The sequence below is a fragment of the Ornithorhynchus anatinus genome, chromosome 1, assembly GCF_004115215.2.
Source record: "Ornithorhynchus anatinus isolate Pmale09 chromosome 1, mOrnAna1.pri.v4, whole genome shotgun sequence".
Classification (NCBI taxonomy): domain Eukaryota; kingdom Metazoa; phylum Chordata; class Mammalia; order Monotremata; family Ornithorhynchidae; genus Ornithorhynchus; species Ornithorhynchus anatinus.
The window spans coordinates 60570121-60585491 of record NC_041728.1 but is presented as its reverse complement, the minus strand read 5'-3'; the positions used below and the strand labels follow the sequence as shown (position 1 = coordinate 60585491).

The following is a 15371-nucleotide window of genomic DNA, read 5'->3' as shown; positions in this document are numbered from 1 at the left end:
GGAGCTCACAGTCTAACTAGGAATGAGTATGATTTGATCCCCATTTTACAGATGAGGAAACTGAGGCAGAGAGAAGTGAAGCTTATTCACTTGCATTTTTTGAGACCCCCCCAAGGTGCATTTGCTGTTCTAGGAACAATGAATTCTTGAATAATTGAAATGCTCCCCCACAGCATTAGTGCTGTCCTGGAGGTGACATCCATCTTGGATCTGAGTGATAAATGTGGGATCGAAATGTTAGTAATCTGAGAGTTAGTAAGAGTCTAGTATGCATGACTCCTGTGTCGGGCAGTGTTTGGGCTGTCGAGCAGCTGAATATTTCCCAGCATGAGCTAGGTTCTGTATTTTGAGATGGAATGCTGTTTTAATGTCTGTATATTTACTGGCCTTGTCCAAATGCAAATCAAAAAGTTTCAGCCTGCTTTGGAGTCAGATTCTTTTCAAATCAAATCAGTGATATTTATTGAGCGCTTACTGTGTGCGGAGCATTTTAATAAGCAGTTTGTTAAGCACAATACAACAGAGTTGGTAGACACGTTCCCTGCCCACAGGGGACTTATAGTCTAAAGAGGGAAGCAGATGGTAATATAAATGTGACAGTTATGTACATAAGTGCTGTGGGGCTGAGTGTGGGGTGAATATCAACTACTTAAAGGGTAAAAATCCAAGTTCATAGGTGACAAGAAAGGGAGTGGGAGGAATGAGTAATTAGTCAGTGAAGGCCTTTTGGAGGAGATGTGCCTTTAGTAAGTCTTCGAAGATGGGAAGAGTGGTGGTCTGTCATATATGAAGGGGTTGAGAGTTCAACAAATTCTGCTGCCCCAGTATTGGACAAGACCTCACACCCTGTGGCCGGAAGGAGCAATAAGAGTAGATTGATTGTACATCTGTTCAAGGTTTGGTTGAACTTTAATGCAGACCAGGTTTGGAAAGAAGTTCCAAAATTTTCCATACCCGCAGAACTTTCTTTTCCTCCCCCCTGGGGCTCCAGAGAGCACAGTTGATCCGATGAACTCCTTCCGATCAGCTGAGCATAGACCATTACCTTTCCTATGGAAGGGAGTCGGTGGCTGCCGCCTAAGCAGCTTCTGACATAATTTTCCACCTTCTGGATGGTATTGTCATCCCTTTGCACTTCTTCGCACCCGCTGGATTCTGCATCGCTCCAATCTCGCTGCTTTTTGTCATCAGAACATCGGACAGATCATACCTCTGTTAATATTAACCTGGGCCGGAGTCCAGGAATCCCTAATTATCTGTGAATTTAGCAATGGGTGAAGTTTTTTCACAAAGCAAAGGGACAAAAATAGCTCCGTTGGAGCAGAGCCTCTGGGGAAGGTTTTAAATTGTTTGGGGCCCCTGTGTGCTGGCCCCATTGATTAATTTTGGTGCATAGTGCTTCTGGCCAGTATGTGATGAGAGGAAGGGGGATCGGGGTTTAATGGAATGAGGGTTTTAATAACCACTACTGCATCCAAACTTAACCTCTGGGAGCCCTTGGTCCGACCTTGGCAGTGAGATCTAGTCATAAGAGCATGGGCTTGGGAGTCAGAGTATTTGGGTTCTAATCCTGGTTTTGCCACATACCTACTGAGTGACCTTGAGCAAAGTCCCTTAACTTCTCTGCCACAGTTCCTTCATCGGCGAAATGGGAATTCAATATCTATTCTCCCTCCTACTTAGGCTGTAAGCCCCTTATGAAACCTAATTATCTTGTAGCTACGCCAGTGTTTTTTTTATTTATTGGCATTTATGAAGTGCTTACTATGTGCCAGACACTGTACTAAGCACTGGGGTAAATACAAGTTAATCAGGTTGGACACAGCCTTTGCCTCAAATAAGGCTCGCAGTCTTAATCCCTATTTTACTGATGGGGAAACTGAGGCCCAGAGATGTGCAGTGACTTCCCCAAGGTCACATAACAGACAAGTGGTGGAGCCTGGATTGGGACCCAGGTCCTTCTGACTCCTAGGCCCGTGTTTTATCCACTAGAGCTCTCTGCTTCCCAGTGCTCAGAACTTAGTTTGGCACACAGTAAGGGTTTAATAAATACCATACTTATTATTACTGACTTCTAATGGTGAAAGATTTCTTTAGGGAAGGCGAGAGCCAAGTGCGGGTGGGTTAGTCATGTGACCATCACCCCTTGTGCCAGGCCTTAATCAGGACAGTTAATGAGGCCACTCACCCCAACTTCTAGACAAGAAGTTGCCACTGCATCACCACTGACTGAATGAATACTGGACCCACACTGCACAATCCACCTGTCTGGGCCTCAGTTTCTTCATCTGTGAAATAGGGAGAAAAATGCATTTACCTTTCCCTTCCTCACCGAGAGATGTTAGAAACCACAATGAGGAAGCTGGTGTGGAAATGTTGATTAGGAAGATTAAAGTGCTATTCAAGTTTAAGGGAGAATATTAGTATTCCTTAACAGTCTGATAGCTTAGAATCGTGTTGAGTTTTTTTTAAATGTGGGAACCAATTTTAAGCTGGTGTCATTGCTTTAAATCTCACTGGTGTCTAAGGAGCTGATCTAGCTCCTTATCATCCATTAATCACCAAAATAAGGTACAAAGTTGATTTCTGCCACTAAGGTCTTTCCGTGGAAGGGTGAGGAATAAATTTCCCGTCACTGCAGATTTCATCCCGAGGAGACGTTCTCAGCAGGACTGCCTCTGCATTTCCAATCCCCACTTTTACATTCCTGCCCATGCCATCTACCATAGTGAAAATGGACTGGAAAGAGAGAAGGCAAATTCTGATTCCACGGGTGGTGTTTTTGTGAGAAAGAGGCTTTTTTGGGTGATGAAGGACAGGTATCCCATGAACCCAAGTGGGTCTGATGGTGAATGAGTATGGTGTGAAGGGGAATTCCCATTAAGTGACTCCATAGAACTGGAATCTAACAGTGGGAGAAGCCAGAGAGCTTTGAGTCTGAATTGCTTCCTTGGCTCCTGGAGCTTGTTTGCTTTCGGGAAGGTTGCCACACCTCACTTGGACCATGAGATCCGACCAGGCCTGTCTTTAATGCCATCTTCTGGGATTCCCTTTTCATGCTTCCAAAGAGAAGTGGAAAAGGTCCAATGAAACAGTAGCCTGTCACCTCAGAGTCACAAATGCCCCAACTCATCTTTAACAGAGTCAGCGGGTCTTCCGCGCACTGCCTCAGTCCTTCCATACACGGTCTCCAGGCTCCGCCCCATCCCCTTTTTCGAATTGACCACCTACCTGTGTAATTTGCCAAGACATGTATAACTTCAGCCTGGACTTTTCAAAATTAGTCAAGTCATTTGATTGACTTTAAAGTTGCTGTTGGCATGGCATTATTTGCATCAAAATTCCTACCTTCCTGACTCCCTGAATATTGACTTTCTCTCTTTCCCTCCTCCTCCTGCACTGACAATCATGTTAACTGCTACCACGGTAATCCAATTTCTTATCCCATCCCACCTTAATTATTGTATCAGCTTCCTTGCTGACCACCCGGCCTCTTGTGTCTCCCCATTCCACTCCATACCTCACTCTGCTGCCAGGATCATTTTTCTACAGAAATGTTCAGGCCATGTTTTCCCCACTCATCAAGAAGCAAATTCCTCATCATTAGCTTTAAAACAATCACCTTGCCCCCTTCTACCTCATTTTGCTACTCTCTTACTAAAACCCAGCCCCCACACTTTGCTCCTCTAATGCTAACCTTCTCACTGTACCTCGATCTCGTCTATCTTGCTGCTGACCTCTCACCCACATCCTGCCTCTGGCATGGAATGCCCTCCTTCCTCATATTTTTTGTCAGTCAATCATATTTATTGAGCACTTACTCTTTGCAGAGGACTAATCTACTATTCATATCCATAAACGGCGTGATGTAGTGGATAGAGCACGGGGCTGGGAGTCAGAAGGTCATGGGTTCTAATCCCAGCTCTGCCACTTGTCTGCTGTGTGACCTTAGGCAAGTCACTTAACTTATCTGGGCCTCAGCTACCTCATCTGTAAAATGGGGATTGAAACTGTAAGCCCCACGTGAGACAGGGACTTTACCCAACCCAATTTATTTGTATCCACCCCAGCATTTAGTACAGTGCCTGACAAATAATAAGTGCTTAACAAATACCACAATTATTACTTAGAGAGGGAGCATGACCTAGTGTAAAAAGTACTGGCCTGGGAGTCAGAGGACGTGGGTTCTAATCCCAGCTCTGCCACATGCCTGCTGTGTGACCTTGGGCAAGCCATTTAACTTCTCTGGGCCTGTTACCTCCTCTGTTAAATGGGGATTAAGACTGTGAGCCCCATGTGGGACAGGGACAGTGTCCAACCTGAGTACCTTTTATTTACCCCTGCACTTAGAACAGTACTCAGCGGGTAGTAAGCACTTAACAAGTACCATTATTGTTGTTGTTATTTTCCAACAATTACTCTCCCCTCCTTCAAAGCCTTACTAAAGGCACTTTTCCTCCAAGAGGCCTTCCCAGACAAAACCCTCCTTTCCTCTTCTCCCACTCGCTTCTGTGACACCCTCATTTGCTCCCTTTATTCATCCCCCTTCCCAGCCCTACAGCACTTATGTACATATCTGTAATTTATTTATATTAATTGTTTGTCTCCCCTTCTAGACTGTAAGTTCACTGTGGGATGGGAAGGTGTCTTTTTATTGTTATATTGCACTCTACTAAGCTCTTAGTAGCACTTCTTCATAGAAAAGCAGTGTGGCTCAATGGAAAGAGCACGGGCTTGGGAGTCAGAGGTCGTAGGTTCTAATTCCAGCTCCACCACTGTGTCAGCTGTGTGACTTTGGGCAAGTTACTTAACTTCTCTGCACCTCAGTTACTTCATCTGTAAAATGGGGATTAAGACTATGAGCCCCACGTGGGACAGCCTGATTACCTTGTATCTCCCCCAGCGCTTAGAACAGTGCTTGGCACATAGTAAGCACTTAAATGCCATCATCATTATTATTAGTAGTAAGTGCTCTGAACACAGAGTACTCACAGTAAGTACTCTGAACACCCTCCTCACCTCACATTCTGGAAAGACCCAGACAGAAGAGAAGAGGCAAAGGAAAGAATTGCAAAGGGGGCACCCTTTAGTTGATTCCACTTTGAACCTATCTCATATTCATCATCACAGCACTAATACCAGATGAGTGAAGAGCATTGTACTGTGTGCTTAGGAATTGTCCAGAAGAAGTAAAACCCATGGTCCCTGCCCCTTAGAAGCTGACATTCTAAAGGAGGATTTAGAAATGTGTGAATGAACTACAGTCTGTCTCATTCTTATAAGCCACCCTGTTCTCTGATCCAGTGGCATCCCTGCTGAATTCATGGGGGAAACAGGAAGTTTAGGGATGACAACAGACCCTAGGAGGTAGGTTGGAGTACCTCTGAAGGACTCCACTCCAGCCTGCTCTGCTTTGTTCAGTGGACGATGTACTATAAGGTGGCCTCAATTCCTCCCTTAAGAATTGCAGTGGATGGCAAGAAGACTTTGAAGGGATCTCGAAAGAACCAGGCATATCCTTGGTGCCCTCCCTGAACTCTCAACCCTTGAGGGGTCTTAAAATTTTCTACTTTCATAGTTCCTTTAGGTCAGGAGGGAGAGTCCATCCCAGTTCAGAGCCCTGCTATGCTAGATTCAACCTGAAGCCCATAGCCAAACTTCCAAGGCCCACTACCCCCTGCCCCACTTTCCATCTTCAGACTGGTAGTCCAGGGAACCTATAGCTGGGTATCAGGCAGCCCCCCACTGATCAGTCAATCAGTGGTATTCGTTGAGTTTGGTACCACTCTTCTGAAACCATTCCAATGAGGAACATTTTACTCATGACCCTTCCTGCAGTTAAAGAGATAAAGTTTTTTTTATAATCCTGTCGCCACCTTTCCTGATCAAGAGGGAGAAGTTAGTCTGATAGTCCAGCCCTAATTAGAAGGGCAGAGGTCTAAGAGCACAACCTGCCCATGGTTCTTGCAGGCATCCTCTTGCCATGGGAACAGAATCCTGGGGTGGACGGATCTACCCCAATGATATCTTATACCCTATTTTCCAACACCTTCAGGTGAACCTTGACATAAACCAGAAGTGTCAGCTGGCTACATTGCAATATGATCTGTCATCCTGCAAGAGAAAAATCGCTTAGCAATTATTGATTCCAACTAAAAGTATTTTTTTTCTAGTAAGAAGCAATGACAATTCATATTTTATTGAGTGATTGACTTATAATCACTTGTTAACTGTTGAAAAGCTGGATGATAGCCAGGGAACTAAATAAACACATTATTCCAAAATGGAATTCATTTGTATTTGATTTCTGGGAATTAGATGCAGTAACATTGAATTAAAGCATAATGGCAAGTAATTTCCAAACACTATTGGAACTGTGTGTCAGACAAATAATTTCGATTAGCCATCATCTCTGTTCTCCAGCTGTAATTAGACTTAGAGTTTTCCCTAATTACATACATATTTTGGGTCTCTGGTTTAATAGGAAGCTTGGTTTTCCATAAAGAAGTTTCAGGATCCACAGCTTCCTGAAAAAGTGAATAACATGGTCAATTGCTCTCCTGAGTTTCCAGTCTGTTCCATGGCACTCTGTGGGCTTGGCTCACCTTCAGCAGGGGAACTTCATAGGCTCTGCTCTCCATGTCCATAGAAGCAGCATGGACTAGTGGATAGAATAGAGGCTTGGGAGTCAGAAAGACCTGGATTCTAATCCGAGCTTCTCCACTTGTCTGCCAGATGACCTTGGGTAAATTGCTTCACTTCTCTGTGCCTCGGGTACCTCATCTATAAAATGGGGATTGAGTCTGGGAGCCCAATAATAATAATAATTATGGCATTTGTCAGCACTTCCTTTGTGTCAAACACTGTTCTAAGTGCTGGGGTAGATAGAGGCTAATCAGGTTGACCCAAATGGGGCTCACACTTTTAATCCCCATTTTACAGATGAGGGAACTGAGGCTCAGAGAAGTAAAGTGACTTGCCTAAGGTCACACGGAAGACATGTGGCAGAGCTGGGATTAGAACCCATTACTTTCTGGCTTCCAGGCCCGTGTTCTATCCACTAAGCCATGCTTCTTCTCCATGTGGGACAGGGGCTGTGTCCCACCCAATTACCTTTTATCATCCACAGAGCTTAGTGCAGCACCTGGCACATAAATGCTTAGCAAATACCACCACACATAGAGGCTAGAAACCACAGCTCTGGCAAATAGCATCACTCCAGTCTCTGGCAACCTTAAAATTCTAGTGACCCTGATGGGTTGATTCAAGTTGAACTTTGCTCCTCTCCCTTCCCTACCCCTGCAACTGGCCTTAATCAGTCATTGAGTACTTAGTGCATTAGATCCCTGTCCTGAGTGCCTATTGTTTGCAGAGCATTGGGCTAAGCACCAAGAACTAAGTAGGAGGCATTGGCCCAGCTCTCAAGCAACTTAGTTCACGCCCTTCTCCAGAGGCCTCTATTAATAATAATAATAATAATTGTAATTGTGGTATTTGTTAAGCACGTACTATGTGCCAGTGCAATACAATCAGATCAGACACTGTCCTTCTGGAAGCTAGCAGGCTAAGGGGGAAATGTCACCTCAAGCGCCTTAAGTGTTCTATATAAACTTACTGATGGCTCTGAAAGTTCTCCCTCCTCCCTCCCTAGTACTGCCTCCCCAGACCTAATTGAAAGCAGATTCTCTGCTTGAAAAGACAGCTAATGGAATCTCCACCCTTGAGTTGGAGGAAAAATGAAAGGATTTGCTGTGTTGGGAATTTTTTCCCCCCAGAATTTCCATTTGCCCATTAAGTGCTCGGAAAACTTACTTTCCAATCATTGACAGATTACTCACCCATTTGAGGCTCTCAGCTGAGCAATACCAGTTTCTCTGGGTAGCACAATTTTCCCATTGGAAATAAATGTAAACAGCTGCAGCGCCAATAGCCAAAACTTAGGTTGGAAATTGCTCCTTCAAATTCATGCTTTTCTCCTTTTGTAAAGCCTGGAAAGGGTAGGCGGAGTTGGTGTATCCACTAGGCATTAAATGAAATAGTGGTATTTTCTCTGACTCGGGAGAACACTGGAGGTCATACGCTCACTGGTTTGAGATAGTGATGACTCTGAGACAGAAATGGAATATCCAAACCATGAGCGCTCACTGGCCAGAAAACCAGAAAACTGCCTTCATGAGGTTCCTGCCAGCATTGGAGAGAAGCAGCGTAGTGTAGTGGAAAGAGCTTGGTTCTGTGAGTTGGAGGATCTATGTTGCAATCCTAGCTCTGCCGATTGCTCTGCCACTTTTCTGCTGGGTCATCTTAAGCAAGTTACTTAGCTTCCCTAGGCCTCAGTTTTCTCAACTGTAAAATGGGTATTCAATACTTGTTCTCCCTCCTACTTAAGATTGTTAGCCCTCATGTGGCATAGGGACTGTGTCGACCTAATTAACTTGTACCTACCCCAGAATTTAAAACAGTGTTTGACACATAGTGAGTGCTTAACAAGTACCAAACCCAAGTACAAACAAACAAACCAGGATTCTATTCCTGTGGCTTGCAAATAGCAGTGCCTTAAATCTGCAGTCTGCTGTTTATTTTCCTGAAACCCTTTCATGTTTTTGGTTTTTTAATGGTATTTGTTAAACATTTACCATGTGCTAAGCACTGGGGTAGATACAGGTTACTCAGGTTCACACAGTCCATGACCCATACTGAGGTCACAGTCTTAATCCCCATTTTACAGATGAGGTAACTTAAGCACAGAGAAGTTAAGTGACTTGCCCAAGATCACACAACAGGCAAGCGGAGGAGCTGGAATTTCCCAGGTCCTCTTTCTCTCAGACCCATTCTCTTTCCACTAGGCCATGCTGCTTCTTTGTCAAAGTCAGTTATCTCATTCTGTCCCAACAATATTTCTGAAAGGAAGGGAATGTTCTCCCCATTTTACAGATGAGGAAACCAGGGCACCGAGTGGTTTAGTCACTTGTCTGTCATCACACAGCAGGCTGAGGGCAGAGGTGAGACTGGAACACAAGTCACCTGACTCCCAGATTATCCCTCTCAACTGTAAACTCATTGAGAGCAGGAAATTTGTGTGTGTCCTCTTTGTGGTGAGGAAGATAGCAGTGCAGATGAATAAGCAAGGCTGGGGTATCTTCTGTGGAGATCTTTGAGACCAAAGATCCACACTGGGAAGTCTGTCTGGAGGATTGGAGCAGGGGATGGCCTACATGACCTCTTGAGACTCTGCCATTTCCTAGGAAACAAAACCCAGTGTACGTGTGGGAAGGTGAATAACAATGCAGAATCCTTAATGGCATTTGGGTAAAAACCTTTGCCTCGAGCCAATTTTAGCCACCAGTCAAACATTTCCATCTACCCCTGGATGCCTCAGCCAGCTTGACCCTAAAGCACTCTTAGACATTTGGCCATTGGGTCTCAAGCTCCAGACCTATTTTTCTCTGGAGGATTAATAGTGAAATGCCTGTAGGATGGGCTCCTTTGCCTTGGAGTTTAATCCGATGTTTCACTTTCTGTTATCAGGAAATTCGCAGCGTGCTGTTGATTTCTTATTATCCTGCTTTTTGTTCAGTTGTATTGAGACTGAGAGTAATCTTCTTTAAATGCCGGCACTACCCAGCCTGAGGGGTCTCCTTGAACCCTGGGGAACATTTATTGTATTTGAGATTAACTCATGAAGAGGGCATGATCGGCCTGCACTGGGAATGGGTATAAAAATCTCAGTTGCTTAACTTGAGATGAAGAAAGCAAATGGAAAAAGAAAATGATTAAATAATAATCCCTTCCATCCCTCATCCTAATCCTTTCCAACCCATCTCCTTCTGAATGGAAGTCCTCTCCTGCTTCACTTCACCGTTTCCTCTGCCTCCCCTCCCTCATAGGCCAGTACTTATGTTCCGCTTTCTTTTCCTTACAGAAAGATTTCCCTGATGAACTCCTTGGACCCAGTATTTGCTTCCTCCTCCACAAGTCTTGCATTTTCTTACATGTTTGTCTCCCCTATTGGGTTGCAAATCACCTTGACTTCTCTTGTATTATCCCTCCCCTTCTTTGCAGCACTAGTACCATGGATGGCATGAATCAATCATTGGTATTTGAGTGCTAGCTGTGTGCAGAGCACTTTGCTAAGCCCCTGGGAGAGTACAACAAAACAGAGTTGGTAGACACATTTCCTACCCATAAGGCACTAACTGTGTAGAGGAGGAGGTTCTAAGTAAATGCTACTGTAACAGTTGAGCTTGAAAACATGAAAATTATGTTTACAGTTTTGATGCATAGTGTCCAGGGATTGGTCATGTGTGCTAGGCTATCGTGTATGTATTCCTGGCAACACAGGATAAAAATCAGCCCTCTGGCCCTCATCCTGAATTCTGGCTTTCTAGTAATTCCCAGATTCTCTTCTAAAACAATTACAAGTGTTCATCTTCATTTAGTTTTCTAATAGAGGTTAAATAAGGGTTCCACCCCACTTAATTTAATTTTTAGAGAGTGATGGCACAAGAAAAATGTGTTGAAAGCATGGCAGTTGATTATCCAGAGCCCATCTAATTACCTCTACATCACTGGAATGAGAGCTTAGAGCAAACGTCGTTAGGGTGAATGGAATTTTCCTTGCAGTTGGGTTGAATTGAACTCCTCAGGTACAGCAGTTGAGTTTCAAATCTCTGGTCTTTGGGGCAGATCTGTAGATCAAGGGAGAAACATCTTTGCAGTTTAACAGGTGAGGTGAGATATGTAGTGGCTAAGGGGCTGGGGTCAGGCAGTAGAGATAGTGGCAAAGTTAGGATTTTTACATCAGGCAAGGCATTGTTTTTGGCAGTAGTTATGGTGCTGATTACATGCTTATTCTGTGCCAAGCACTGTGTGAAGCTCTCCAGTAGATAGAAAATAATCAGATCAGAAATATCCCCTGTTCCACATCATCAGTGATATTCATTGCGTGCGCAATGTGTGCAGAGCACTGTTCTAAGCGCTTGGGAGAGCACACTACAACAAAGTTGGTAGATATGTTCCCTGCCCACAGTGATCTTCTAGAGGGCAAAGCAGACATTAAAGTATGGATTCATCCATACATGCTGTGAGGCTGAGGGTCAGGTGGATATCAAGCACTTAAAGGGTACAGATAATAACAATAATGATGATGGTATTTGTTAAGCGCTTACTGTGTGCCAGGCACTATACTGGATACAAGCAAATCAAGTTGGACACAGTCCCTGTCCCATGTGGGGCTCACAATTTCAATCTCCCTTTTACAAATGAGGTAACTGAGGCACAGAGAAGTGAAGTAACTTGCCCAAGGTCACAGAGTAGCCAAGTGGTGGAGCCAGCATTCGAACCCCATGACCTTCTGACTCCCAGGCCCAAGATCTATCCACTAGGCCATACTGTTTCTCAAGTTCATAGGTGATGTATGTGTGTGGGGAAAATGAGGGCTGTTAGGGAAGGTACTTTGAAGGAAATGTGATTTTAATAAGGCTTTGAAGGTGGGAAGAGTGTTGAACTGAAGTATATGAAAGGGGAGGGAGTTGCAGGCCGGGGGAAGCTGTGGGCAAGGGGTTGGCAATGAGATAGACAAGATTGAGGTACGGTGAGTAACTTGGCATTGGAGGAGCAAAGCATGTAGTCTGTAGTGTAGTAGGAAATCAGGTAAGACAGAGGGAGTGGGCTGATTGAGTGCTTTAAAGTTGATGGTAAGGAGTTCCTGTTTGATGGGAGGTGGACAGGCAACGGTTGGAGGTTCTTGAAGAGTGGGGAAACATAGACTGAACCTTTATTTAGAAAAATGATCCGGTCAGCAGAGTGAAATATAGACTGGGGTGGGGAGAGACAGGATGCAGAGAGGTCAGCAAGGAGGCTGATACAGTAGTCACAAGAAGGTAGATAAATGTTTGAATCAGCATCATAGCAGTTTGGGTGGGGAAGAAGGGACAGATTCTAGAGATGTCATGAAGATAGAACTGACAGTATTTGATGATTGAATATGTAGGTTGAAGGAGAGAATTGAATCAAGGTTAACGCTGAGGTTGCAGGTACATGAGGCAGGAAGGATGGTACTGTTGTCAACAGTGATTGGAAAGACAGTGGGAGGAGAGGGTTTGGATGGCAAGATGAGGAATTCTGTTTTGGAATGATGCCAACAGCCACACTGAATGTGTTCAAGACTTTGGTTCTCGTTCCAAACTTCACTTTTGTACACCGAAGCCACCCAATCCCTTCATGGTCTTGAGACATCTCATCCTACTCCGTCACTGGAGGAGGAAACTAGAAGGGGCAAGCAGGCCTATGGGAGCTGCTCTGCTATTTACAAATCAGGACTGAATCCACTCATACCACAACAAAGATAAAAATTCCCTTTTCCCCTCCTGGCTTGTGAGACGATGGTGGGAAGGGGGCTGGTAATGAAAGCACAAACCCAGTGGCTAAGACTCAAGTGTCCTGCACCCTCAGCTTGTGCTCTAACTAGCCTGGGTGAATGTACACTGGCGGGAGTAGGAGTAGTGGGAAGCTACCTGGAGGGGAGAAGGTGAGGGCAGGGATAAATATTGAACCTGCAGGAGAAAGTGAGACTCGGGGATTATTTCTGGAGTTCATGTCTCCATATCTCTCATATCCTCAGATCACCAAGAGTTGACTGTTCAAATTCAAGCCCATTAAAACTCAGCCCTCAATAGACCCCAGAGAGCCCCCAGGGCCCACATGTCTTTAGAAATAGCCACGAGGAGCCTTGCCAGCTGCTCAATGCCCCGGCTGTGGTTTTGTGTTGTTCCAGTAGTTTGCCCGAACAGAAGGGAGAGTTACGGAAGCGTCTCTCCTACACCACCCACAAACTGGAGATGCTGGAGAGCGAGTTTGACTCGACCCGCCATTACCTTGAAATCGAACTGAGACGTGCTCAGGAGGAACTGGAGAAAGTAACGGAAAAACTGAGGAGGTGAGTGTCTGCAGCCCAGGCACCACAGTTGTGGGCAGGGGAGGGGAAGGTAAGCAAGGGCTTCATGGCAGCATGGGAGGGTGAATAATAATAATAGTAATTATTATGGCATTTGTTAAGTGCTTACTTTGCACCAGGCACTGTAGTAAGCGCTGGGGTGGACACAAGCAAATCGGGTTGGTGTCACCCATCGCCGGGGACAGGTTCTTTTGGAATTGGCGCGGCGAGAGAGAGAGAGGCCGGGGCTGGAAAACCTGAGTTTTGTATAAAATTTATTCCGCAGGGCTAATTGAATTAATTATTTAGACGCGACAAATCGGGCTTCCCTTTTGGGAGAAATGTGGTGGTAAAGCTTCCCTAACGGGAGGAATACACTGGTATGTTACTTGCATGTGGCCGGACACCCAAGACCACTTATGATTTACTCACAACGTGGTGGGCGGCTGGCTTTCACTATGTGCTCGCCCCACCCAGGAAGAATCCACCTTTGTGTTAAATACACTTATGTGTTAAACACTAATGAGTTACATACACTTATGAATTACATACACTTATGCGTTAAACCCAGTTATGCGTCACCCACTTATGGTTACTCGCACTTGGTGAGGCAGCTAGCTCCCACCATATTCACATCCCACTCGGGAGGCACCCACTTAGACATCAAATCCATTTAAACGTTACATACCCATAGTGAAACATCTGACTTCCAACCCCACGAGCGCTCAGGATGGGACACTCACCCAACCCACAGCTCCTCACTTGGTGCAGGCAGAGCGGCCTTCTCACGCTCTGGACAGAGGCGACCTGCAGCCAGCTGCTGCGAATTCCGTTCCTCTGCACAGAAGGATAGAGATGGCAGGTATTTATCACCTGTGCCCTTAGGCCATTCCAGCTTCCGACCTCAGTTTATCCAATCTCTGCCCTCCCCCCTCCTCCATTCCTAATTTGATTGGCACGGGAGTGAGGGGAACCTTCTGTATTCCCAGCTTGGGCTGTCAATCTGGCAGTTTCAGTTGTGGGGCAGTGTCCCACCCTCCCTCCCGAGTTCCACCTGCTGCCTCAGGAGGTCACAAGATAATAATAATAATAATATTAGTATTTGTTAAGTGCTTACTATGTGCAGAGCACTGTTCTAACCGCTGGCGTAGATAAAGTGTAATCAGGTTGTCCCATGTGAGGCTCACAGTCTTAATCCCCATTTTACAGATGAGGTAACTGAGGCACAGAGAAGTTAAGTGACTTGCCCACAGTCACACAGCTGACAAGTGGCAGAGCTGGGATAGCATTTGACCTTGAGATGGTTGGTACCCCAGGGTCACCTTGGGACAGTTGGACCCAATCTCTGTTCTACATGGGGTTCACAGTCTCAGTCCCCATTTTACAAATGAGGGAACTGAGGCCCAGAGAAGTGAAGAGGCTTGCCCAAGGTCGCACAGCAGACAAGCGGCAGAGCCGGAATTAGAATTCGTGACCTTCCTACTCCCAGGCCCATGTTCTAGCCACTACGTCATGTGGGGGCAGTAGGAAGTCAGCTGCTTTCAGAGCCAATCTGACTCTTGGGGTCTTTCCCTGACAGTTAAACAATTAAACTAAGTAAACCGGGGGCAGTTTTCTTTTACTAGGCCAGAGCTTCATTCCCTCTCAGGACCCTAGCTAGGGTTGTGATCGTAGAACCTTTGTTCTTCTGAAACAGCAAAGCCACTGCCAATTTATTAGAGTTTGACTAATGATTGATTCAGAGGGGCGGCATAGCCTAGTGGCAAGAGCACGGGCTTGGGAGTCAGAGGTAGTGGGTTGTAATCCCAGCTCCACCACTTTTCTGTTGTGTGAGCTTGGGCAAGTCACTTAACTTCTCTGTGCCTCAGTTATCTCATTTGTAAAGTAAGGATTGAGAGTGTGAGCCCCACGTGGGACAACCTGATTACCTTGTATTTACCCCAGTGCTTAGAACAGTGCTTGGCAAATATTGTGCTTAACAAATACCTTATTTGTTTATTTATTTATTTATTTATTTATTTATTTATTTATTTATTCATGTGACTGCCCTCACTACTTCCCAAAGCACCTTTCTTATCAAGGAAAGGTCACTCCCATTCACTCCCACTCCATTGACCTCCTCTATATGTCAGTCAATCAAATGGTATTAATTGAGCATTTACCCTTGGCAGAGCACTAAGCTAAGCACCTGGGAGAGTATAATCAAGTGAGTAGCCACAATTCCAGCCCTTAAGGAGTTTACAGGTCTAGCAGTCCTATGCCAGTGGATGAAATTCCATGGGGATTTTGTGTTTCCCGGCTAACACCCCTTGAGCATTGATTGGTGTTGTCAACTAGTTTAACAAATGCCATAATTATTATTATTACTATTATTATTCACCCTCCCACACTGCCACAAATTAGGGGTCTGCCAAGGAACAGGCCAGGCCATGAAGCCCAA

General features: G+C 45.1%; 1 protein-coding gene across 7 annotated transcripts in view; it reads left to right on the top strand.

Annotated features, from left to right (window-relative positions):
• BEGAIN (brain enriched guanylate kinase associated) overlaps window positions 1–15371 on the top strand; it is a 155672-nt gene that overhangs the window by 81052 nt on the left and 59249 nt on the right. For 4 of the 7 annotated variants that reach the window (XM_029071835.1, XM_029071802.1, XM_029071853.2 and 1 more), the window contains one exon: window positions 12773–12934. In XM_029071835.1, the coding sequence (XP_028927668.1) occupies window positions 12773–12934 (162 nt within the window). The remainder of the gene's footprint in view (window positions 1–12772; window positions 12935–15371) is intronic. The other 3 variants (XM_029071843.1, XM_029071792.2, XM_039912001.1) reach the window with 1 other exon arrangement.